This window comes from Anopheles moucheti, chromosome 2 (genome assembly GCF_943734755.1).
Source record: "Anopheles moucheti chromosome 2, idAnoMoucSN_F20_07, whole genome shotgun sequence".
Lineage (NCBI taxonomy): Eukaryota > Metazoa > Arthropoda > Insecta > Diptera > Culicidae > Anopheles > Anopheles moucheti.
In genome coordinates this window covers 76,640,601-76,666,280 of record NC_069140.1, presented here as the reverse complement: position 1 = coordinate 76,666,280, position 25,680 = coordinate 76,640,601, and the positions used below count along the sequence as shown (strand labels likewise).

Below are 25,680 nucleotides of genomic sequence, written 5' to 3'. Positions count from 1 at the left end.
GGAGATGCGCGGATTTTGGAAATTTGATAGCTAAGTTAAAGTATATTATAAAATCTGTCGATTACAATGGTCGAAAATACCTTGTTTAATTTGAAAACCTTGAAATTTAACCATGAAATTTTAAAGTTTTCTCTCGCCTGGTTAGCAGAATAAACAAATAAAGCTCAATACGGCAGTGAAAAGAAGTCAAATGTGTAATTCAATATCCTTCAGGCTTCAATATACGCAGTTACGCGGATCTTTCCCGGATTAAAGCGTATCGGGGGCTGCCTGTACTATCCCAATTGTTGGGATACAATATCTGTAACCTTATTGTGGAATCCTGTTTATTTTCACGTTGTCGTTGTCAGTTTGGCAACTCTGTTTTTGGTGGCATACGAAGCCATCTTATGTCAGTCGTTCTTGATCCTTCGACCAATAAACATTGTAAAGATAGTTCTCGGAAGTCGTATCCACTTTATTCCTTTAATTTTATTACCAATAACTCATGCAATGTGTTGTTCTAGTTAATTTATCGTCTCTTGCATTATATCCGTTCACACGCTTCGAGTCATGAGCGTGTACACAGTATTGCAGGATACAGGCCAACAGTGTGAAGCGTGCGTTACGCATCAGTTCACGAATAGAGGTAGAAGCTGTCAGTAATATTCCTCTGCCGCAGATGATCGTCGATCCATCCGCGGAACATTGGCACATTCACGTAGACGCCGGGAATTCCATCCTCGCCACATCCAATGCCCCACGCTACCATACCGGCCTGATAGTAGTGCTTGTCCGTACCCGGGATCGGACAAACCAACGGTGAGCCACCGTCGCCCTTGCACGTGTCCCGACCCTTCACGCCACCGGCGCAGATGAAGCTCTTGTGCAGCTTAAACCGCTTTCCAAGACGCGTGGTGCGCAACGCCGTCTGGCACTGCTCGTAGGGCATGATCGGTAGTTGGATCTTCTTCAGAATCACCTGATAAGTGCCCTGCTTTCCAAACACGTCCTTACCCCAGCCGGAGGCAAAGCACTGCGACAGGTCAAAGTTATGGTTTGCTGGCGGAAGACAGATCGTGTTGACCGTCTCCATTAGGTCGGCCGGTTTGTCCAGGAACAACAGCGCTACATCGTTGAAAAGGCCTCCTTTGTAGAATTCGGCATGGGACACGATCTCCACAACGTTACGATCCTACGAGCAGTGCGAAAAGAACACCTTTTCGTTAGCCGATGGTCAAATTTTCGACACACGTTTTTCGTTACCTGGTAGTCAAACATCTCGTTCTTGGTTTGCGTATCCCACTCGCCAAGTCGTACTTTCACCTCTTCCATTTTTCTGTTCTGAACGCAGTGTGCAGCCGTCAGGACGACCGACGGATGAATCAGAGATCCACCGCACTGGTAGACGTTGATGACCTGTTCCAGGGCTTTCTCCTCCTTAAGAATCGCCACCATCCACGGGAACTCTCCGTACTCTGACTCGCCATCGTTGTCACCGGTAATGCGGAATCCGACACCGTCCGCATTGCGCAGACCACACGTATGTGGTCTGTCGACTGTTTTATCTAAAGGATTCTGCGTAGCGGTGCCTACTTTATCTGTACGGATAAGATGACAAAAAACCATGATTGTAGCATTGAAGAAACCCATAGCAAAAAAAAAGCTTCAATAACATTAACTGTTAGTTGAGATTAGTAAGCTAAGCTACCTGGTTTAGTATTGATCACGCCACTGTTATAGCCACCACCAGCACCAGGATTCTTAACACCTCCCGAGCCCGAATGATGTTGGTCAGGTCCAGCGCCTCCAGGTTGTTTTCCCTGGGTTACTCCCGAGCCGGGAGCATTGAGACCGGTTACTCCAGATTGGGAAGGCGATGCACTACCCGCTTGTTGGCTGGTCGTCGGAGCACCTCCACCTACTCCAGGTACTCCACCGGATCCTCCAGAAGTAGGACCACTAGATCCTCCAGCTCCTTGAGTTGGCTTTTGGGCAGGAGATCCACCTGCTCCACCTGGTTGCTGTCCAGTACCTGCTCCGGTTCCTGGCGTACCAGTGCCTTGTGCCGTGGATGGTTTAGCTGACCCGCTGCCAGGTTGTGAACCACCTGCAGCCGGTTGGTTAACACCAGTAGATCCCGGAGTTCCTGGCTTTGTGCCGCTTCCCCCAACAGGTGGACCACCACCCTGCACCTGCCCTATTTGTGTGGGGTCCTTTACCTGATTCGAAACAGTTGGTTTTTGGGCAGGAGATCCACCTGTTCCACCTGGTTGCTGTCCAGTACCTGCTCCTCCTGGTTGTTGTCCAGTACCTGCTCCGGTTCCTGGCGTACCAGTGCCTTGTGCCGTAGATGGTTTAACTACTCCGCTGCCAGGTTGCGAACCACCTGCAGCCGGTTGGTTCACACCGGTAGATCCCGGAGATCCTGGCTTTGTGCCGGTTCCTCCAACAGGTGGACCACCACCCTGCACCTGCGTTATTTGTGTGGGGTCCTTTACCTGATTAGCAGCAGTACCACCACCACTGCCAGCAATTTGATTCACACCAACTAACACCGCTTGTTCATCGCTTGAAGGAGATGAACCAGGCCGCGAGCAGGATTTATTACCCTGGCAACCTCCAGCTCCTTGTCCTTGCCCTTTCCCATAGCCCTGACCACCCTGATGACCCTGATGAGGTTTACCACCACCCACACCTCCGCCTCCCGTTGGCTTATTACCAGTTCCCAGCTGTCCATCACCACCCGGAATCGGTTGTACAGGGCCAGTTCCATGATCGGGAGGAACAGATCCTGCACCTGGACCCGCATCAGGCACCGTCACTGGACCTGTATTCGTTCCTGGAGCCGTCCCCGGTACCGTTCCCGGAGGAACCACGATTTCATCTTCATCTTCATAGGGGCAACACTTTAGCAGATAGTCTTCGCACTCGTTGTCGGGATTGAAGCGAATGTCAATGATATTTGAACCATCCATGTTATATTCGCCATTAGGACAAAGGTGAAGCTTAACGCACTCCCCACCGGTACATTTCTGTAGAAGAGAAACCGAGCAAGACAAATATAAGCAAACAGTTACAAACACGGCTGGGCTGAAAATGTTTTGCAAAAATATGTTGAATCCAAGTTTTAGGTAGGTGTCACTAGCGAAAGCTGTGCTACTTACGATAACCTCGTCTTCGCATCGCGTCAGAACTAGGCAAAGACCTAACAGCAGCCCAAGTCGCCACAGCATCGTGCACCAACGGTCTCAGGCAGGGCTGTCACAGACAGAGGGGAAATCAAAATCGCACTAATTAAACGCACATTCACCGAAAACCGGAACGATCGCTACATTTATTCGTCGCGAAACGCGTTGCATGTGCTAATGAGAAGTAGCGCTTTAAACAACGATTCGCATATCCCACACACATAAGCACAAACCGTCCAGAAACAACGCTTTACTTACCTAAATCGAGAAAAAAAATTGTTATAATGATCAATCAATTTGATGGCACCCTTTCGATGGGAAGTAACTGATCGCAGCAACACGCACACAAGCGCTCACTTCGCCGTACTATAGCGCGACTGGATTGTACCGTGGATTAACAGTCCAAACCGCTTCCTAGTGCGGTTCGGCACGAACTGATTATACCGTAGGTTGGGCCACTTCCTCGAAACCGACGCGAAATCGACTGGTGGGCAGAGAAAATTCAACGTACGAAGCGCGTATATGGGGCTATCGCGGGTATCCCCACCCATTCGCGGGACCAGTTTGTTTCGGACCCGAGTAGATAATTAGCCTTTCGCATACATGTGCGCAGCGTGGAGGGGTTTTGCGGCGTTCAGTGTGGCTTCGAGCGCATCGTTCGGATTTCGAATCATTTGGTGTGTAGCTCGCGGCCTGCCAACTAAACATGCTTGCGGGATGCAGGAGATGTACCATTGGTGCACAGCAATGAAATACGGTACAATAAGTACACAAAGCAAAGTAATTTGATGATTAGAGCGAAGAGTGTTTATTGATCAGCGTTAGAGCGTTTCTTGAATGTTCGTTCAAAAAGCTCCAACATATGAATTTTCCGTACATAATTTTGAATTCGTTCTAATGGAAATAGAAAAAAAAACACACACTTTAAATGTAATCCATGGAAATAAGTTATATTGATATAATCTTTCTTTCAACTGTATAATTGTCTGTCGTTGGGAAAAAGGGACTCCCCGATGGCATATCGGCGCCGGTCCTCGCACGAACGAAATGGATCAAAATCCCATCCGGACCAATCCCCCGTGGCAAGGAGCGTGACTATATCGGGCTACGTGGTTAAAATATGTCCAGTAAGTCAGAAATGGTAGGCATATGACCTAGTAGAGTTCCGTTATGCAACGAGAGAGAGAGAATATTCTATTCGTTAAAAACATATATTATTAGACAGGTAAAGAAGAGACGAAAGAAAATTTTAAAGTAATCAAAACAGAATACTTTTTACATAAAGAAAGTCACATTTATTTGCAACAAATCTTTTCAATACACTCTACGCCAACCGTTCCAATTTCGACTGGTAGAATTGGGATGCGATGAACGGTAATCGCGTGCAACAAATGCTAATCGCTAGATTTGTCGGTTTCTCCAAACAAATTTCTTCGTTTGTTTTCATACCGCTGACCTTCGCCGATGATCCCACCGAGCATTATTTAACATTTGATGTCCGTTTATACGTTGATAATACTGCGAACACAATGCGAACGAAGCTAAACAGCGGTACTGGGACACTTGGACATGGAGAATATTTCTAACTGGCGGTCACACATTGATTTTCGCTGGTCAATATTTAAATAAAAAGCCAAACGGGAAAATGATTTGGGGGAAATTGTCATCAACTTAGCAACATAAGTACGATCACATGATCAAGCACAACATGACGGGAACAATGATGACGGCACGTACTTTCCCACCGGCACGTTCTTATCAACTGTTTCCTGCTCTACCATTCTGTTTCTTGAGATGCTCTGTGGCAATAATGTGTGCAGGGATTTTCCATTAAAATATAAATATTATTTTTTTGTATCTCTATAGCAGATCGTTGATTGAACGGTTTGCTCCATATGGCAAAAGTACAGAACAAAAAGAAAGAATACTTCCGGCACAACAAACCTCAGGAGCTGAATAATAAATCCTGCGGTACGGGGGATTGGTCCGGTTGGGATTTCATATCTGTCCAGTCGTGTGAAGACCGGCGTCGCTTCCAAATACAAAACCGGGCGCCGCCCCGATGAAAAAATGAAGATAGAATAATTATAATAGGATATTGTAACACTGAACATTTTAGTAAAATTAGCTAAGCAGCTAGCCTCAATGATTTCATAATATTCGAACTGTTGTTTCATAAAAGTTGTGTGAAATCATGTAACCGCTCCATTATCTGCAACCAATCACGTTAATGGTGGTGCGTAAGCAACCGAATAGATTCATTTTCTTGGATCAGAATGCAAGTGCTCATTACGTTTATCTCCGACAGTGAGAAACTACGTTGACTTTAATTATAAAAGTATTTTTGTAGTAACTGGGTAATACGCGGACATTTCATCTTCTATCAACTGAATACTTGTATGCAATGGGAATCCATGCGCAATATTAAAGACGATTAGTATTAAATTGGTAATTGGATTGTTGGCTACTTGAAACAGCTGAAAGTTGCATTATACATCAACTTAATGGTAGCCCCATTGCCGACCCGTACACTGTCATCCTCTAAGTGATGGCATTCAAAGCTTATTTTTATTTACCCGCTGTCGGAATCGACTGATAAGTAATGACCTTTGCTGCGATAGGAAATCCCGTATTATTAGATTTTCCAAGAACCCTGGAATCTCCCTATCATAAGGACGTTATGTTGTATTAATAAAAATCAACTAAGTCACTATACAAACATTAAGTCTATGGGGTACTATTTTGTCTATTTTCGGTATTGGAATATCAGAGTCGAAGGATAGCTGTTGTTCGCTCAATGGTCACTTGCATACTGACTTATTTTATTACGTTACGATTAATCGTTAGTGGTAGTTAGTGCTTACAACTGTTAGTGCTGTTGTAACACGCGCGGTCCGTGCGTACGATGTGTGTGTGCGTAAGACGTATGAAGAGGAGTTTACACGTCTTCGCCACAGTACTTCCCCCTTAGATTTTAATACCGATTAGGAATTATAACTCTACGTCCTGATCGCGTTTTATATGGAGGATCGGTAACGGTTGATTCGGGTGTGTGATTTGTGGTAGTGTCTTCTTGGGTAAATGCTGCTTTAAGACGATCGACCGAAATTGGGATGTTCTTGCCTTTAACTTCTACGATGAAAACTTTTTTCTTCCGACGGACTACTCGGTATGGCCCATCATACGGTTGCGTGAGAGGTGGCTTGATGGCTCCAACTCTAACGAAAACGTGCGTACATGAATGCAGTTCCTTTTGCGTGAATGGAGATTCACGAGTGTTGTGGTTGCTGGTTGGTTTCGGTATCACTGTTGACATCATTCGTTTCAGCTGGGTTGCGAATTCTGGTGTAGCTTTTCCATCTTCGGTCTGCACGAAGAATTCACCAGGTAGTCGGAGTGGTACGCCGTAAATGAGTTCAGCAGCTGTGGCCTGGACGTCTTCTTTCAAAGAAGACCGCATACCTAAGAGGACGAAAGGCAAAACTTCTGTCCACTTGGAGTTCTGGTGGCACATTATTGCTGCTTTAAGCTGACGATGTACGCGCTCGATTTGTCCATTGGCTTGTGGATGGTACGGAGTTGTGCGTAAGTGTGTTATGCCAAGCACGCTTGTAAGAGCGCGAAACAGCTCTGACTCGAACTGTCTGCCACAATCGGTGGTAATGTTCGTTGGTACACCAAAGCGCGCTATCCAGCCGTTGATGAATGCGCGTGCCACGGTGTGTGCAGTCATGTTCGGTAAGGGATAAACCTCAGGCCATCTGGTAAACTTATCGATGATCGTAAGGCAATATGCGTTACCATCCGCTGGTGGTAATGGTCCTATGATATCTATGTGTATGTGTGCAAATCGACTATCAGGTGTTCTGATTTGCGATATCGGCGTTCTGTTGTGGCGTTGTATTTTTGACTTTTGGCATGGAATGCAATTAGTAACTACTGATTTGCAATCGCGACGAAGAGAAGGCCAGATGAAACGGTCGGAAACTAGACGAGTAGTTGCGCGGATGCCCGGGTGTGAAGCGCTATGCAATTTTCCGATGATTTGTTTTCTGAACTCGTTTGGCACGAAAGGACGGATGGCTTCTGTGGAGACGTCGCAGTAGATGGGCGTATTTGCCAACGGTGATTTCAGGCGTTTAAGAAGGACCGAGGTGTTCGTAGGTGGATTTTTTAAAAAATCTTTAAGATCGGAATCAGATTTCTGCAACTCAGCCATGCGGTTGTAGTCGATCGTTTCGATATCGGTGATGGTGTTGATACGACTAAGCATGTCGGCCACTTTATTCGCCTCGCCCGCTACATGTCGAATATCGGTGGTGAATTCGCTAATGTAGCTAAGTCTGCGTTGCTGTGTTGGAGTTGCTTTTTCTGGACGCTGTTGGAAAGCTGTGGTAAGAGGCTTGTGGTCTGTGTATATACAGAATTCTCGTGCTTGTAAAGTATCTTTGAAGTGCTTAACTGCTTCATACATTGCGATGAGTTCTCTATCGTATGTACTCAGTTTTTGTTGGCTTTCGTTCAGCTTGCGGGAAAAAAAATGCGAGTGGCTGTGGTCCTTTTATGGTGATCTGGTGAAGAACGGCACCAATACATGTGTTTGAAGCATCCACATCGAGGGAGAGTGTTCCTTCAGGTGAAGGATGCGCAAGCATAGTAGCATTAGCTAAACCTTGTTTGCAGCTTTGAAATGCTTCGTTGGTAGTGTCGTTCCACTCTAGGACTGTAATATCATTTTTTATGTTGCCCGAGATCATAGCTTGAAGGATGCGCTGATTTTCTGCTGCGCGCGGGATGAAACGACGATAGAAATTGATGGCACCCAAAAATCTCTTCATCTGCTTGGCATTTATTGGTCTAGGCATATCTAGAATGGCTTGCACCTTGTTTGGTTTCGGTTGTATTCCGTCTGCTGTGACTTGGTGTCCTAGAAAATCAACCGATTTTTGACCAATTTGGCATTTTGCAGCGTTGATGACGAGACTGTTTTCCTTCAATCGTTTGAAAACTTCACGGAGGTGCTGTTTATGTAGCTCAATGTTTTCAGAAGCTATGCATAGGTCGTCTACATATGGAAATACGTAATCAAGGTCGCCTAGGATGGCGTGCAAATGCCTTTGAAGGGTTTGTCCTGCATTTCTCAAACCGAATGTCATGTAATTGAATTCGAAGAGTCCGAATGGCGTGGTTATAGCCGTCTTTGGGACATCTTCTGGTGATACAGGAATCTGATGGTAAGCTCTTTGCAAGTCTATGCACGAGAATATTGTTTTTCCGTGTAGAATGTTTGAGAAATCTTGGATGTGCGGTACAGGGTATCGGTCAGGAACGGTGATGGCATTTAGGTTCCGATAGTCTCCGCAAGGTCGCCACTTCCCATTTGACTTCTTTACTAGATGTAACGGGCTGGCCCAGTTACTTTTAGAGGGTTTGCAAATTCCCTGTTCCATCAAAAATTGGAACTCAGCTTTCGCTTCTTTGAGCTTATCGATAGGCAATCGGCGAGGTCGACAAAATACGGGTGGCCCGTTGGTAATGATTTGGTGGACGGTGTTCGTCTTGGTTGGCTTGTGCTTCATGTTTAAAACAGTGATGTCCTTGTATTCGTTAAGGATTGCAGAAAACGGTGAGTTTACGTCAAAAGTTGTAATTGCAGGTTCGTTCACTGCGTTAATGTTGTCGATTTCTAAACGTGTCGTGTTGTCGATGAGCTTGCTTCTGCGGAGGTCGACGAGGAGATCATAATGCTTCAGAAAATCGGCACCTATGATGGGCGAACTCACATCGGCGATGATAAAACACCACACAAAAGATCGTCGTAGGCCGAGATCGACAGTGATACGCTTGGTACCGTACGTGCGTATTGGAGTACCGTTCGCGGCGAAAAGTTGATGTGCATGTTTTGGTGAGTTACGCTCCTTTACGGTTGGTGGTACCACAGAAACGTCTGCTCCGGTGTCGATTAGAAATCGATTCGACGTTCTCGAGTCGTGAATGTGTATGCGTTGTAGATGATTATTGCTGCTGCTGTTATTATCCGTGTCGGATGCAGGGTTTCTGGTAACAGGATGGTTGTACACTGACGGAGGGACTGCGTTTATATCGGTCATGGTCGAGAGTACGTCTCGATCTTCCCGTCGAAAAAAATACACGGTACGTTTGGGTTGTCCGCCTTTTGTTTCTCACACTTGCGAGCCTGAGCACCATGTCGGAAGTGAAACCAGCAGATCCAGCCACGCTTGTTTCTGGCTGGTGTTCCATCCCGTCGGCTGCAAGAACGAGAGCGTGTATTACTAAAACGTCTTCTGCGAGGGTTACCTGATAATGCTTCTTCCAAGCGTTGTGTGAGGGCTTCGATACGTTGTTCCAGCGAATTAATAGATGATGCTTCTTCGCGATGTTGAACTGATGCAATCTGTTCACGTGGGGCTTCTAGGATTTTGTCAGCGACTTTTGCCTGGTCATCCAGCGTAGCGGTCGGCATAGCAGCAATGATAGCACGTGTTGTGTTGGGCAGGGCTCGTAGCCAAAGGTTCGTCAGTACGTTGTCGGTACAACCTGCTCCTCCTAAGCGGCGCATCTCGGACAGTAGAATGCTTGGTTTCTGATCTCCCAAGGACATTCCGGACAGCAAACTGGACAGGCGCTGTGTTTCCGATGGTTGGAAATGAGCGATAACGGCGGCCTTAAGAGTTTCGTACTTGTTGCTGTTGCTACTATTTTGGCACTGTGTAATAACTGAATGTACGTATTTCGCTCGTGAGCCAAGTGCGACGATTACTGTGTTGAATTTAACTTTGTCCAGTTTGAAACTGTTCACGTTAAAAGAGGCTTCGAGGCACATAAACCATGTTTCAATATCGTCTGGATCTAAAACGGGGTAGCTTATTTTGGCAATCACTGTAGCGTCACTTGCCTCGCATTTCACGGCGGTAGCACCATTTTGTTCTTCAGCGGTTTCGGTAGGCATTTTGTTTCGCACGTGGTCGGTGATAGGACTTTCTCTCGCTGAGCAAGAAGCTTTTGGTACGCGATCACTGTAAAATCACAATTTCACGATTTTTGTTTGCGTATTACGTATTGTTCAGTCGGGAGCTTGTTCAGTCGGGAGCTTGTTCAGTCGGGAGCTTGTTCAGTCGGGAGCTTGTTCAGTCGGGAGCTTGTTCAGTCGGGGTCACCAGTTATGGGGTACTATTTTGTCTATTTTCGGTATTGGAATATCAGAGTCGAAGGATAGCTGTTGTTCGCTCAATGGTCACTTGCATACTGACTTATTTTATTACGTTACGATTAATCGTTAGTGGTAGTTAGTGCTTACAACTGTTAGTGCTGTTGTAACACGCGCGGTCCGTGCGTACGATGTGTGTGTGCGTAAGACGTATGAAGAGGAGTTTACACGTCTTCGCCACAAGTCTCCTTGAAGCGCTTTCAAAGGATCGTTATTTACACCCAACTGCAGGCGCTGCAACAATAATGGAATACTCACCTCGCTAGAAGAGTGTAAATGGGGACAGAATAATTAAAGACCCAACCAATATCCTTGGCTTAGTATACGTATGCGTATAAGGGTATATCTCTGTTGGATCTCACACGCAACAGCTAACGAGAATAGTGCTTCATGAAATGTCGGTTCAGCACCCATTTGTCGGATCCCCCAAAAGCGGAGAGCCAGTGGCAGTAGCGTATGTTTCTCCCACAGGATCGACGACGAAGATTGCTATTGGTAAATAATGGTGATAGAAATCCAAACTCCTTGGCCGTGGGGGCTGCAATCTATGTCCAGAAGTGGGTTTGAAGAATGCCCTTTGTTTGCTACGGTGCTGTTCACCATTTAGAACAAGCGTATCAGGGACTTTTATTTACGTTGAGAGACATTATACCAAACATTAGAAATATTAATAGTTCACCGCGTTGCGTTGTGCGTTGATAGACAAAATTAATAGTTGATAGACGACACAATATACATCGACTTATCCACTCGTTACTAGAAGAATACGAAATATTATGAGAAGTTGTTACTATTTTCAATCAAATACCTTTATTTTACTGTGAGCAATTGATGCCGCAAAAGCGTATCTTACTGGTTTCGGTACAGTCTTCAGCACTTCATTCATACACAAACATCGAAACCTCTTGCTTTGGCAAAATTCTGTCGGATCAGGATTGTTTTTCTATTAAAATTAATTCGTTGTTGGATTAAAATATCGTCAGAATACACTTAAATTAAAATAAGAAAAATACGAGTCACATAACTATTGATTTCTACGAAACTGACCATATAAAGTACTTTATCACGCTATGCGTGCTGATAGTAGTTGCTGGAAATATTTCTCTGCCGCAGATGATCGTCGATCCATCCGCGGAACATTGGCACATTCACGTACACACCGGGAATTCCATCCTCGCCACATCCAATGCCCCACGCCACCATACCGGCCTGATAGTAACGGTTTAAAGAACCCGTGATCGGACAAACCAATGGTGAGCCACCGTCACCCTTGCACGTGTCCCGACCCTTCTCGCCACCGGCGCAGATAAGGCTCTTGTGCAGTTTAAACCGTTGTCCTAGACGTGTCGTGCGCAACGCTCTCTGACATTGACCGCGTGGCACGATCGGTAGTTCGATCTTTTTGAGAATGACACTGTACAGACCATTTTTCCCAAACACATCCTTACCCCAGCCGGAGGCAAAGCAGCGGGACAGGTCAAAGTTATGGTCTGCTGGCGGAAGACAGATCGTGCTGGCCGTTTTCATTAGTTCCACAGGATTTTTCAAAAATAGCAACGCTACATGGCAAGAGATCCACTGTTGAAGTCAGCGTGGGATACGATCTCTACGACTATACGATCCTATAATCATAGGAGAGACAAAAACATGGTTGTTAATTTAATTGATTTGATTTGTCCCTGCTATCACACTTGCCTGGGATGGGTAATTTTCATTGGTGGTCTGTGTATCCCATTCACCTAGACGTACTTTCATATCCCTTGGTAGTTCTTTCCGAACGTAGTGGGCCGCGGTCAGGACGACCGATGGATGGATCAGTGAGCCTCCGCAAACATACACGATGATTGTTTGATCAAGCGCCTGCTGTTCTTTGAAAATAGCCGCCATCCAAGGGAACTCTCCGTAATCCGACACTCCGTCGCTATTACCGGTGATTCGAAAGTCAACGCCACCTTCATTGCGCCGACCACATTGTTGTAACGCACTGGATGTTTCGTCCAATGGTTTTTGAGATCTACTTTCGATGTTTTCTGTGGCAATAGGATAGAGAGATGTAGTACATTATTTATCCGAGGCAAGATATCCACAGCACGCACACCATCACTCCAGTTCAATTTGTGTCCAATATGAGACAATTTTGGGTCTGTCAACGTGGCTGGCCTAAAAAGACTTCCTAGTCTTAGCCGTACGAAGAAATGGTAATTACAACGCCAACTCACCTAGGCCTAATCATCCTTGAAATCTTGTCTACTTTCACAAAATAATGCACACTGTTTATTACTATCTCTACACCTTCTTTTCACTTCACTAACTTCTTTTTTTGTGGCACTACAACTTCAATAATTCTTGGTTAGCCATTACTAGCGTTAATGGACTTTGTTATCCTTTTTTGGATACAGTCAGTCCTGCGTATTGAGGTACGGCCCAGATGTGATTTTGTATCGATCTTTTCGGGGGAATATCGATGCTGCACCAGCGGCGGATCAAACGGTAGGCGGAGTAGGCGGTCGCCTAGGGCCTCGTCGTGTTGGGGGGCCCAAACAATTTCTGTCGATTGTGCGATTTTTGGGAATTTAACAGCAGAGTTAATTTATAGCAACAAAATTTAATTGAAAAGGTAAAAAATTGATAAAATATATCTTCCTAGGTTATACATAACATTTGTTTCTATGTAATTAATTAAATGCAAAGAAGAAAATCGACTTTGTGACTTTAAAGTATAAACGAAATTAATGACCAGGACCGGGGCATTAATTTTCTTGTTGGTGGAGAAAAATTTCTTCGAAAACTACCAATTTCCAAATGTATAGTACCAGGAGAGCATCCACGGAAGAGGTAGCACCTAGTATAGCAATTTTGGTCGAAAACCGCCGAAAGGTATGCAATATTTAAACACTAACATTCCCGTTGGTCGTGAAAATTTTCTTCGAAAACTACCAGTTTTCGAATGTATAGTACCAGGAGAGCATCCACTGAAGAGGTAGCTCCTGGTATTTTTGCCCGCCTAAAGGTATGCAATGTTTAAACACTAACTTTGCAACCAACTTGCAATGCAATGCGCCGTAAGGTATGCAATGTTTATACACTAACTTTGCAACCAACTTGCAATGCAAGTTTGGTGCATGCAAGAAACTTGCAAGATGGCGCCCAACTTCGTACTTGCATGCAACAAACTTGCATGCAAACTTGCATGCAAGTTTTCGCATGCAATTTCTTGCATGCAAACTTGCATGCAAGTTTGTATGCAAGTTTGTATGCAAGTTTGTATGCAAGAACTTGCATGCAAGTTTGTATGCAAGAACTTGCATGCAAGTTTGCATGCAAGAAATTGCATGCGAAAACTTGCATGCAAGATTGCATGCAAGTTTGTTGCATGCAAGTACGAAGTTGGGCGCCATCTTGCAAGTTTCTTGCATGCACCAAACTTGCATTGCAAGTTGGTTGCAAAGTTAGTGTATAAACATTGCATACCTTACGGCGCATTGCATTACAAGTTGGTTGCAAAGTTAGTGTTTAAACATTGCATACCTTTAGGCGGGCAAAATACCAGGAGCTAACTCTTCCGTGGATGCTCTCCTGGTACTATACATTTGGAAACTGGTAGTTTTCGAAGAAATTTTTCTTCACCAACGGGAAAGTTAGTGTTTAAACATTGCATACTTTTCGGCGGTTTTCGACCAAAATTGCTATACTAGGTGCTACCTCTTTCGTGGATGTTCTCCTGGTACTATACATTCGGAAATTGGTAGTTTTCAAAGAAATTTTTCACGACCAAAGGGAAAGTTAGTGTTTTAACATTGCATACCTTTCGGCGGTTTTCGAGCAAAATTGCTGTACAAGGTGCTACCTCTTCCGTGGATGCTTTTCTGGTATCGGCAATCTGCAAATAGCTGGTTTTGTATGAAATTTCGTAACAGTCGATGGGAAGTTTGAGCGAGATGAAGGATGCTTTCCGTTTCATCCATCTTCCTTAGGCCGTCTCCACATGGGCCGCGTTTTCCGCGGTACCGCGGAGACTAGTTTACTAGGCCCGTTTACAGGGCTACGCAACAGAACTCTGAGGTGTACGCAAGAGAGCTTTCTTTCAGAGACTTTGCTGGTGTTGTTAAATCATGTTTGAAGTACACCTCCCTTACACCGATAATGCTGTAGCAAAATTATAGGCCCCTCTTTAAAAATTCCGCCCTGGGCCTCCAAGGGGATTGATCCGCTACTGTGCTGCACCACCGTGCGGGTTTCCGGGTTAGTATCACTACCAAGCACAATACTTCAGAGCCGAGTTGGCTTTTAAACACTGATTACGCTACTAGAATTTACCAATGATTGAAGGCACTGTTTTCGAAGTTAAAGATACAGTAGCTATTGATGGTATTGTTGCCAGCTGGGCAGCTTCAACGGCAAAAGGTTCATTGTCCATCACGTTATCTTCATCATCTTCGTCTTTTGGATAAGGACAGCATTTCAGCAAATAGTGCTTGCATTCATTTTCTCCTGTATCTTTCATCCTGTATCTTTGTTTCATGACAAAATACTGATACTAACCACTAACCAATACTGAGATATGCTTCCGTACTAAAATGTTGGCCCGGTAACTAACATACCAAAAGCATTCACCTTTGTCACACCAGATTAGAATATCACCTGGATCGGTTATCTGTTTTATTGCTGGTTTGTACTGTGGTGCAGTTGCTGTTTTTAAAAACTCCGGTATGACTAGGGCATCCAACTTAGTTACTTCGCAGGATTGAACACCAATCGGTCAATTATCTCTATTTTCTATAGCCCCGGCGGCCAGTGGCCATATATCCTACGCATCGCAACGCAACATCAATAACAAACTAGTCGCCATTGGTGCCAATGTTTGACAATGCGTAGCCGCTAAGTACACTCACACACCCATGCCAAAACACGCAATGAAATATCGTCCTTTTTGACAGATCACTGTGCGTCGGAACAGGTGGATCAGTGTGTAGCGTGAATTGAACGTTTTCATTTGGAAGTTATAAATCAACGGAAGTGAACAATCGAAACCGGCAACCATGAGTCGCAATCTGTGCGACGAAACTTTCCCCACCAGCCTGCTGATCGAGTTTGACGAGCTGGACGATGAGATTCCCATCAGTCCGGAACTTCCGAAACGTCATCAACCGGAAAGCTTGCTGCGGGATCGAACGACGCTATCCGGTGGCAAAGGGATCGTAACCGATAAGATCACCGGTAAGCCGGCCGGTTGGTAAACCGGACCAATTTGACCATTGTGTTAGCGTTAGCGTTACTATTTCTTTTATTTCTCTATCCGCTTCGTGCAGCAGATGATCGCAACGGATCGCGTATGGTAATATCGGGTTCATCGAACACCTCCAGCGGTCATTCGTCACTGTCGACCGAAGGGGAAAACCGAAGTGCGTCGAGCGAACGCGATACGAGCCGCGATATGAGCAAACGGCAGCCGTTGAATGTTGGTGCCGGTGCGTTGCTGCTCCTTGACGATCAGCGCACAGACATAGCGACGCTAAAGTCGCGAAAACTACGCCAACCACGGTCCATGGAGAGTTTGCTCCAGAACCATGGACTGGCGGGCCGGATAAAGACGGCGTCACCTTTACATACCGGAACCGGTTTGGCAATGGGTGGCAAGGGTTTGGTCGGTGGAAGTACCGGCAATGTTAGTGTGAGTAGTGTTGGTGCAGGCGCACAGCAGCAACAACACTACCATCGTCACCGGGCAAAGTATGGGCACGTTCAAAGCAAGGTTAAGCAGATGATCGATGAAATGAAACCACCGACCAACCGGGACCGGAAGGCTCTCGTGCGCCACAAATCGATGCCCGAAACGACGCACGAAGTCGAATTACAAGACGGGGTATGCGTGGGAAGGCAAGGTGTTCCGAGCCGGAATGATGAGTAATGAGATGTGTGTTTGTGCTACTTTCAGGTGGATGAAACGCTCGAGCAGGAAAATGACGTCGAAATGCTCCGGTCCGTAGTGCGCGAGATGCGACTACACATAGGCAGCCTAGAACAGCAGCTTAGCATCTGCCGTACGAACGTGTTCAACGAGCTGGCGACGCTGAAGTGCAAGAACAGTGCGTTGCGCATCGAGAACGATCATCTGCTCGAGCAGGAGCGGGCACGCGAGCAGCGCCGGCAGCTGCTACGCGAACAGCAAACGGCAGGCTCCTGCTACGGTAGCCAGTCGTCGCTCTGCAAGGCATCGGTCGGTAGCACCAGTACCGTTGGCACACAGACGAGCCCATCCATTACCGATCATGAGCTACAGTTTGAGTTTCTGCTGGCCAGTCCGCAAACATCTTCCCGTCCGGCACTACCACCCCAAACGTTCTCCACCGCCATCGAGCCCGAATCGGTCGGGTGTGAATTTTCACCCGACTACGAACAGCTTCTGCCAATGCTCGGTCGCAGCGGTAATTCGTCCACGTTCGGGGCCGAAACCCGTCGCCGCGACATACGACGCACACCGTCGATCCGTTCACCGACTGGTCGGCGGCCCGAATCGGGTCAGGCACAGGACCTCCCAAACAGCTCAATGTGTCACGACTGTAGGCGAAGGAAAAAGAAGCGTAAATCGCGTAAGCAAAAGTTGGCCAGTTTGTTTTGCATTCGGCACCATGATGAGACGCTTTAGAGTATGATTGTGCTTGTGGTTTTGGCTTACCTGCATCGCCCATCCCTCCTACCTTCTCTAAACCGACACATGAGACATTGAACGTTCTAACCGTGATCTAGTACATTAATTATTATCATTTATTTTACATCGTGTTTTAATGGTCACAAGTTGTTATTTAATGTGACACGCACGTGTGTGTGTGAGAGAGAGTATTTTCCTTTTTTTCCATTTATACATCGCGCCGGTAACCGTGTAGCAACAAGTGTCTTTGGTATCTAGTCACATTTATCTCCCGCTTGTATTCGCTTGCATCGCAAGGATCATTAGCGCTGCGTATCATGCCAACCATCCTCCATCACTATCCATCCGGACAACAAATAACCGACCTCTTCCTATATGTAATCCCACTTCAATGAACCGCGTGATGTCCGATTATATTGTTCCGCCTGAAAAACACCCACTGTACAACTTTTACCGCACACAGATCCTTACGCGAAAGGTTTCGGAATGCCACCAAAACAACATTCTTGCGATAAGAATGAAAGTGTCAGATACAACACGCGCGTACCGGTTCCAAAGCTCGCATCTAACTACTGTGTAGTCCACCTTTACTCATATAGCTAGATTTAAGAGTTTCTGTTGAGATCGAGAGTGTGAAACAATATCAATAGAAGAGTTAGGAGATCGCTCCCCAAACACACACGAGCTTGCGTTGAGTCTACTGCATGGAGCGCTGCACATCGCTTGAGTGGATGGTTCTACATGAAGCCGACGGTTTTGTTTTGGAAACTGGGCTTCAGATTTTGCTCTAGTCTAGGGCTGAGCTGGGATCAAGCAGAGCGCTGGTTGCGTTGTAGAGGAAGGTTGCGGCGACCGTTGCAAGCTGCGCACTATCGAATGGTGGCGATGCTGTGGACGTAGCGGACAGGGATGATGCTGTCGTACCGACCACGTCCACGCCGCTCCGGAGCGTCGTTAAGCTGGTGGTCGTGGCGGCAACGGTCGTGGGCATCGATGATATGGTGCTCGTCTCCAGCGGACTGCTAGCCGTACTGCGCAGTACGGCCACCGTCAGCGTGGTAAGTAGCGTTGCTACGGTGGTGCTAGTGGCGGTGCTGCTAATCCCGCCACTACCGGCCAGCGGATGGCTTCCGTTAATACCGATCCCGCCCGGTGGTTGATTAGGTTTCGGCGGTACGAACGGGTACTGCGGACAGGGGTTAGGAAGCTGCGGTCCAAGCATGGCATCGAACACGTACCCCACCAGCGAACCGGCCGTTAAACCGATATTGTACGACAGCGTCATCATGTTGCCGGTCACCTCGCGCAACGTCGCGGACACCTTGTCCGGGGCGAGCATCATGGGCAAACTGCCCGCCAGCCCGTTGGTGATGCCCAGCGCCGCGGTAAATATAAATGCAGCCGCCTCGCCCGCAATGACCGGTTGCTCACGCGGTGAACAGCAGAGCAGAATCAGCGGCACGAGCAGTGCCCGCAAACCGGACATGAGTATCAGCTGCCGGCGGGACCAACTGTACGGTACGGCGGCAAGCAGCTTCCCAGCCACATCGGAAGCGTTAAACGTAAACATCAGCAGCACCGGCATCCAGGTGCCGAGGTTGCACGAAATTATCTCCGATTCAATGCCGGGATAGAGGGACAGCGTTACACAGTACGCCATCGCAATGCAGGCCATGTACGGGTAGATGGCCCGCGCCACTTTCCAGCGTGATTCGAGCCCGCTCCGAAAGCTGCCCAACCGCCCGGAGCTGCAGATGTCCGGTGTCATCACGTGTTCCACCTTGAACGCGACGTTCGGTACGTCCATGCTCGGTGCGGTTGTTGCCGTGATGGAGCGCGTCGTCACATCGCCGGTTGACGACAGGTTGGTCATGTTCGTTTCAAGCACCGTCTCACCGGCGGTCGGATTCGACAGGTCGTACACCGGATTGCTGGAAGGAGAGCGGTAAAGGTCCAGTATGGTAGTGAGAAGACGCCCAAAACCTAGCTAGTTGGTGGATGAAACGTACCTAAAGCTTAACGCTGTGGATCCTGGTGGCATATGTACGGGTGGGCTTGAGTCTAGTGTGAGCACACCGTACCGCGTGCTCGATATGTCTCCATCAAGCGTTTCACTCTGATAAGATAAGATCAAAAAAGAGGCACCATTACGAGAGATATAGCACTAGCCGGTGTGATCTTCCTTACCAGTGTGTGATCATCGTCCGGACGTAGGACGATTTTGGCACAGGCCTTCATGTAGTATCGGACGAACGGTGAGTGTGTCGTGATCGAGTGCAGCACATAGCTGAACGCAATGTACACGGTCGAGGTTAGAAAAAAGATCGCGGTCGAGGCACGGTCACTCTTGATCAGCAGCTTCGTAACAACCCGGTTGGAAGATACCAGAAACCCAGCCAAGCCTGCAACGCACATTAAAATGATGTACAGCATAAAATCTCGAGAAAAGAAGCGAAATTGTGGAAGTGCAATTGCGACAACTTACTTTCGCCCGCCATCACCGCTTGGGTATACTGTTTCGGCAGCATGCTCGCAAACCCATAGAAGCTGGACTGCTGGATAGTGCATCCCATAGCAACAAGCGAAACGGCAGCCAGATTGACTGAATAGGCCGTTTTGGCGGTGAACATGTGCCACGCCACTTCGCACAGTGCGACAAACACGAGCGTTGTGAAGGAAACGGCGTAACCTGTTGGAGGAGGGGAGAGAAATACGATTGGTTACGTTGGAGTGTGGATTGTGGAGGACCGACACCTACCGAATGCCACCCGTACCCGGAAGGGTGCCAGTGTGAGAAACACGTTGTTCAGCAGCACTGTCGCTAGCGCAACAATGATGTAAGTCATCGACATGTCCAGTGCAACCGATTGGCCGGGAAACCGTGACTGCCAGTAGTCGGCGGCGATTATAAAGCTAGTATAGTCGGGATGAGAAAGCATGCAACATCAGGAAGAAGGTACAACTGCTGGTGGATGTTAGTGCGTCTGCACTCAGCCTGTATGCGATGCCGTAATCGGGTATCGAGTGCAGCTGTACTAAGGATTCTACTGATTTACAAACACATTGATGCGTTCTATATTCTCACTCACGCACACACACGTCGATCGAGGGATACGTACGCACCTGTTATAAGGAAGCACGAAACCGACACCGGCCGTCATGAGGGCAAAAAAGACAAGTCGCCGCCGATCCTTCGGTGGACCGCCACCGTCCAGGTCGGGACTGTCGGATGTGTCGAAGGTACGGCGCCCTTCCAGCGGTTCGTAGGATGAGGTGTGTCCGCCTCCATTACTTCCGCCACCGCTACCACCACCACCACCGGTGCTGCTCCCATTTTCCGACGCTTCCATCATCGTTCCAAGTGCGGCGCCGCAGCGTGTGACCTTTTTCCTTCCCCACTCACCCGCCCCGGGCCAATCGTCCAACAAGGGCTGAAGGCCGCCTGCAGCTGTTTCGGAGCGGTTAATCCTCCCACATACACACACACAAACAAACACACGGGGATAACTCCAGCGGTGGGTACAAGTCAAGTGTTTTCTACACGCCACGGAGCGGAACGGGAACTCGTTGGGTATGAACTCAAACTGCTCTCGATGGTGTACCGCGTCGGCTATGCCGGATACCCGGCAGGGGTTCGTACCCTTGCACTGGCCTGTCGCACACACTGAAATCGTTTCGTACGTTTCGATTTTTCTCGTTCATCCTTTTTCTTCGACGACGGCGTGGCCTGCTGTGTGTGATAGTTTGCACACCGGGCGTGTGAACAAGAAGCGAAACAGTTTATCCCGTACGCACTACACCGCCACCGTAAAGGTCACCACCACACGCAATCGATCGCATTTTTTCCACCCACGGTGTGTGTGCGCGAGTGTTTTGGTCAATCACTGTTTGGCACGCGAATGGAACAGATTTTCCACAGCACCGAACATTGAGCGATCATTTAGCTGTGGAAAACCACAGTAATACCGAACACGAAACGTTATGGCCGAAGTATCCTTTGCGCTGCACATTTTCGGGCTGGTTTTGCACACACACACACTTTCCGTATCTTTTCGACTTCTCGACCACCCAAAACACACCGGGGGCGTTTGGGAGCCAACCAGCAAACGCAGCTGATCGATTAGTGAAGGAATGCGTTTAGCGAATACCTTACTTTTTGTTTCACCAACAGACGACAAAATTGAGATTGGGATGCCTATCACGAAATTCCTCCAGCGCACACCGTCCGAGGTGCTGGGAAAAAAGAGCTATGACAAGATATATTTATGTTTCTGTTTTCCCCAGCACACACGCAGCAGCTCGCCAAATGCGTCCTGCGCATTGGACGCGCGGCGTTGACGGCGAGCGGTTGCAAAAATCGTCTTTCCCTTTCGGGCCCGTGCAAATCTCCTTCAGAAACGGAATGTTTTTCTCGGGAAATCGTCGTTTGTCTCTGTCTTTCGTAAGCTTCCTTCGCTCTCTTGCGCTCCGTTAGAAAGCGAGTGAAAGTGGCGGCTGGAAAATGCTGGATTGTCAGTTTCAAAACAACCATGCTGCTCCATTTGTAACAGCGTGAGCGATACGAACATCATGAAAATAGGTTAAATACAAATTATTGAAGCAAAGTCAGTGGAAGCATAATAGAAACATAAATGCAATACTTAATACAATGATGAGTAAAATATATTTTATTAAATTGTATGTAAATAAAAATGTTACATTTTCACTCAGAATGAAAACTTGGTTATATTTAATTAAAACAAGATAAAAATGATAATTAAAGCTTAATTTGAGGGTCAACTTAATACAAATGTACAATAAAACAAGAATACTTTTGCCTTTGAACAATTTGTTGAAGAGCCGCCACGTCTGCTACACGTTTTAAATTAGCCGCCTTCGTTTGACAGCTAATTGTTGTTCTGGTACTTTAATCACGCTGGGTGTGCAAGCGGTCAAATTAGGCAATCTTGTATATTTTGTTTATGGCGTTTAAAATATAGGAGGTAAGTTCAATTGCTTGAACAATATTGAACTATATTTTAATGCATAAATTACAAAAGCTATTTAACATTTACATTAATTAACATTTAAAAATGAATGTTGGAAAATCAGTACGTTGTCAATGGTTCGTACCAATAGCTTTCCTTGTGTGAAACTGACGTGTTTTTGTAGTTTATTTGGGTTTGCTCACAGCCCCGTCGCATTCCTCTCGACAATCGCCGTGCGTAGAGAAGTAAAAGTTTGATTTTAGTGCAACAACTACCCCAAATTTGGTGAAATCTACCAATTCCGCGTAAAGTACCAGTTCATTGCTAAATTGAACAGTAGTAAGGAACGAAATAGTGTTCTGGCAGTGCGTGTAAGATCCAGTGCGCAGAAGAAATACAAACAAAACAGAGGCAACATCGTCATCAAGAATAAAACAGATTGTAGATATTGCAAACGAGTGACTCATCGCCCAGCTCGATCAGCAGTAGCGCGATAAGCGAGAAAATTAGCAGCTGACGACATATTCGCGTTGCGTTGTTTTAGAGGGCATACAGTATTGGGCAATCGAGTCTGTTTTGATTGGGAGCAGTGTGTGAAAAGCGAAAATGTCGCTAAACACGGCACACGCCAATAACGGCGTACTGATACACGCCGCTGAGGGGTAAGTTGTGTCACGATATTTTCTATATCTTTCTGTTAATTTTCTCCCGAAACGTAAACACAACACACGCGTCGTACGAGTCAGTGTTTGGGGCGAATTATCCGAACTTTTCCACCCCATTCCCGATAATACACTGACCGCTTGGCACTTGTTGCAAAAACATTCTTTACGGCTATTGTTTTTGCTGCTTTCTTTTTTGCAGAATACTTATCTTCAGCGATCATGTGACGATTGAGTTCACGGGCCACAACAATGGTGCGATGAAGGGAGGCAAGCAGGGTCGTGTGTACCTAACGACTCACCGGGTCATCTACAACAGCAAGAGCGAAACCGATGCGCTCCGTTCCTTCAGCATGCCGTTCGTGTCGATGCGCGAGGTCGAGGTGGAACAACCCGTCTTCGGGGCGAACTACATCAAGGGCAAGGTGCAGGCACAACAGCACGGCAACTGGGAGGGTGAGGCGAAGTTCAAGATCGTATTCAAGCACGGTGGTGCGATCGATTTTGGACAGGCGATGCTGAGGGCCGCTTCCATCGCACAACGGAACGCGGGCAATGCTCCACCACCACCGTACACTCCGCCCGGCGGTGAATGGTACGCGGCCCCGCCGCCTGCATACACCCCGAATCCGTACGGTTACGGGTGGGTACCGGGTGCAGCCGTTTTCCCCCGAACAGCCGCAACCCAACTCGATCTACATGCACGACAGCCCACCGCCGTACCCGGGAATCGTACCGGGCGGTGGAATGCAGGGTCCGCCCGGTTACAGTTACCCACCACCGCAGCAGCAACAGCAGTTTGTCGGTGGCTATCCGCATCCACCGGCAATGGGTGGTTATCCGGCGCAGGCCGGTTTTGTTACCGGCCCGGGTGCAGGCTATCCGAATGGGAACGTCGCACAGGGTGGTTATCCGCAACCGGGACCGTCGAGCGGTGCGATGGGCTTTACGGCACCTCCGCAACCACCGCCAAGTAAGTAAACGGTAGAAGACTGCTGAAGCATGTTGTTCATTGTGTTCCTTGCTCATCTTGTGATGCATCCAGCATTGTTTCATTATTTTATAGTGCAAAGACAATATTTGATTACGTTATCAGTTAATTTGTAACACTCACGACGAAAACAGTCATCTAAGGCATATGACATCTAAGGCTGTCAGGTGTCACACATGAACAAAGATGTTATACATGGTTAGCCACTGCGTGACCACTAGATGAATGATAGGGTGTATTTTTTTAACTTTTTCTGTATAAAGAAAGGTCAGATTATTGAACAGTAGTTCTATGTTGGCAGTGCAACATACAAAAAGACCTATTAGTTATGTTAATGGTTGAAGCAATTGGTCAATGACCCGCACAAGATGGACTTTGTTATGTCAAAACTAATCCCACCTGAGTTGAAAGTAATCTCCCAGGAAAAGCGAATTAAATTTAAAAAAGCGAATTAAAAGCGAAAGACCGGTCGCTATTGCTTGGTAGCCTGTACTTATTGATTGTGGTCCAAAAGGTTCTGAAATTCGATCAATCCAGACGTTGAACTCCTAGTGGAAAAGGAGACCTACTGCAAATGAAGGACGTGAAGCCTGGAAACCTTTGTATCCTTAACATAGGAGTTAAGCATAGACGACTCCTATATTATGTTTCACAACAGGATCCTGTCTGTGATTGATGATCGACCAAAAGAAAGTTCATATGTGCAGATTTTTCGGCGGCTTTTGGTTATTTTCTTTTCGAATTTAACGATTTGCGATAGTGTCCATACCGTAGCACGGGGTTGGAAACAAGAATTTGATCCGTTTTTCGTGCATGGGCCACGAGACTTCTGTGTGTTGTCAGTATTATATATGGCGGCACAATATATGGTCACAAAATGCCTTGCGGAAGTATTGCCCTTTATCAAGAAGTCGCATGAAGGAATGCGTCTTCATTGGTTCTTATCTGCTCAGGAATTACTGGACAAGATGAAGTTACTGGAGACTGGAGACCTTAAATGGACTTCAGTAATGGTGACTGATAGAGCTTTTTTGGGTAAATCTTACACTGAGGATGGACATCCAATTTTATAAGCATTGAAACACCTATGTTGAAGATCGGTAATAACACGAAAAATCTTATACATGGCGTGCCTAGCTCATTCTGACATTCCTGGAATCATGGAATCCAAAAATGGCTGGCCAACAAAGTTGAAATAATACTTTCTAAACAATTTCAAGGTATTTTATACAATCTTGTTTAACTCTCTCTCTCTCTCTCTCTTTGCAGACTCGAAGGAAGCGGAAGCGGCCCAAAGTGCATACTACGATCCGAACAGGCCACAAACGGCGTACGTTCCACCTCCGGCATACTACGTAAGTTTCACAATTGCAAGAAATGCGTCCTAAAAGCAAATCCCTAGCTACTGCATATATTAATGCATGTTTCATATTTCAGGAACCACCACCAAGCTACAGTTCGCTCAACAAGAAGGAACAATGAAGGAACGTATTTTGTTTTGTTTGCCTTATGCTGTAAAGCACTATCCCCGCTGGAGTTACATATAAATCCCAGCAACTCCCACATGAATTAGAGTGGCCGGGAACGCCGGAATGAGAGATGGTGTGCGCGGGTGTGGTGGTAAGGGTTGTATAATTTGTTTTGCCACTGTTTAGATTTTATCGCCGTTTTTCTCTTGCTGCTGCAAACAAATCGATGTTTTTAACGCGTCACACAGCCGGGTCGATCACTTGTGCTGCTCCCAAATTATTAATTGCCATTAAAGCATTCCTGTGAACGGGCATATTTAGGGCACAGTTTAATCCTTTTTCTCGGTGCGGCGGCGTGTACGTGTGTGACCCGATTTGCTGCTTAAAAAAAACAAACACACCGGTGTAAAATTGTATTCGAATAATAAATAATCTATATCTTATATACTAACAAGCAGGATCTTGTTGCGGATGGTATTATTTCGGATGAGAAATCGATTCATTTCGCTCGCATAGCACACAATAGCTTTTTTATGTAATTATA

General features: G+C 46.6%; 4 protein-coding genes and 1 pseudogene across 7 annotated transcripts; 2 read left to right on the top strand and 3 right to left on the bottom strand.

Moving 5' to 3' along the window:
• Position 1: 1 nt before the first annotated feature.
• Positions 2-3,571, bottom strand: LOC128301059 (uncharacterized PE-PGRS family protein PE_PGRS54-like). Of its 2 annotated transcripts, XM_053037407.1 has the most exons (5): positions 3,429-3,571; positions 3,147-3,240; positions 1,691-3,014; positions 1,246-1,580; positions 2-1,174 (listed from the first exon to the last, which is right to left on the bottom strand). In XM_053037407.1, exons 2-5 carry the CDS (start codon positions 3,213-3,215, stop codon positions 617-619), a joined length of 2,286 nt encoding a protein of 761 aa, XP_052893367.1. In that variant the 5' UTR covers positions 3,216-3,240; positions 3,429-3,571; the 3' UTR covers positions 2-616. The 2 variants fall into 2 exon arrangements, with proteins under 2 accessions (XP_052893367.1, XP_052893447.1); XM_053037487.1 differs by lacking the exon at positions 3,147-3,240 and having other exon boundaries at positions 4-1,174; positions 3,429-3,510.
• Positions 3,572-11,466: 7,895 nt separating this feature from the next.
• LOC128299129 (phenoloxidase-activating factor 2-like) lies at positions 11,467-14,902 on the bottom strand (annotated as a pseudogene).
• Positions 14,903-15,229: 327 nt separating this feature from the next.
• Positions 15,230-18,029, top strand: LOC128310075 (uncharacterized). 2 transcript variants are annotated; one of them, XM_053046617.1, is made up of 4 exons: positions 15,230-15,280; positions 15,336-15,615; positions 15,708-16,261; positions 16,334-18,029. In XM_053046617.1, the coding sequence occupies exons 2-4, from the start codon at positions 15,438-15,440 to the stop codon at positions 17,042-17,044; spliced, it is 1,443 nt and encodes a 480-aa protein (XP_052902577.1). In that variant the 5' UTR covers positions 15,230-15,280; positions 15,336-15,437; the 3' UTR covers positions 17,045-18,029. The 2 variants fall into 2 exon arrangements, with proteins under 2 accessions (XP_052902577.1, XP_052902578.1); XM_053046618.1 differs by having other exon boundaries at positions 15,711-16,261; positions 16,334-17,177.
• LOC128310074 (equilibrative nucleoside transporter 4) lies at positions 17,822-21,106 on the bottom strand. 2 transcript variants are annotated; one of them, XM_053046616.1, is made up of 7 exons: positions 20,171-21,106; positions 19,806-19,960; positions 19,533-19,736; positions 19,235-19,449; positions 19,057-19,163; positions 17,972-18,978; positions 17,822-17,935 (listed from the first exon to the last, which is right to left on the bottom strand). In XM_053046616.1, exons 1-7 carry the CDS (start codon positions 20,398-20,400, stop codon positions 17,835-17,837), a joined length of 2,019 nt encoding a protein of 672 aa, XP_052902576.1. In that variant the 5' UTR covers positions 20,401-21,106; the 3' UTR covers positions 17,822-17,834. The 2 variants fall into 2 exon arrangements, with proteins under 2 accessions (XP_052902576.1, XP_052902574.1); XM_053046614.1 differs by having other exon boundaries at positions 17,822-18,978.
• Positions 21,107-22,242: 1,136 nt separating this feature from the next.
• LOC128310139 (WW domain-binding protein 2-like) lies at positions 22,243-25,585 on the top strand. The gene is given in 5 exon segments (XM_053046699.1): positions 22,243-22,676; positions 22,879-23,347; positions 23,349-23,649; positions 24,937-25,022; positions 25,105-25,585. Coding segments are annotated over 5 exon segments (957 nt in total). The 5' UTR covers positions 22,243-22,620; the 3' UTR covers positions 25,150-25,585.
• Positions 25,586-25,680: the final 95 nt, after the last annotated feature.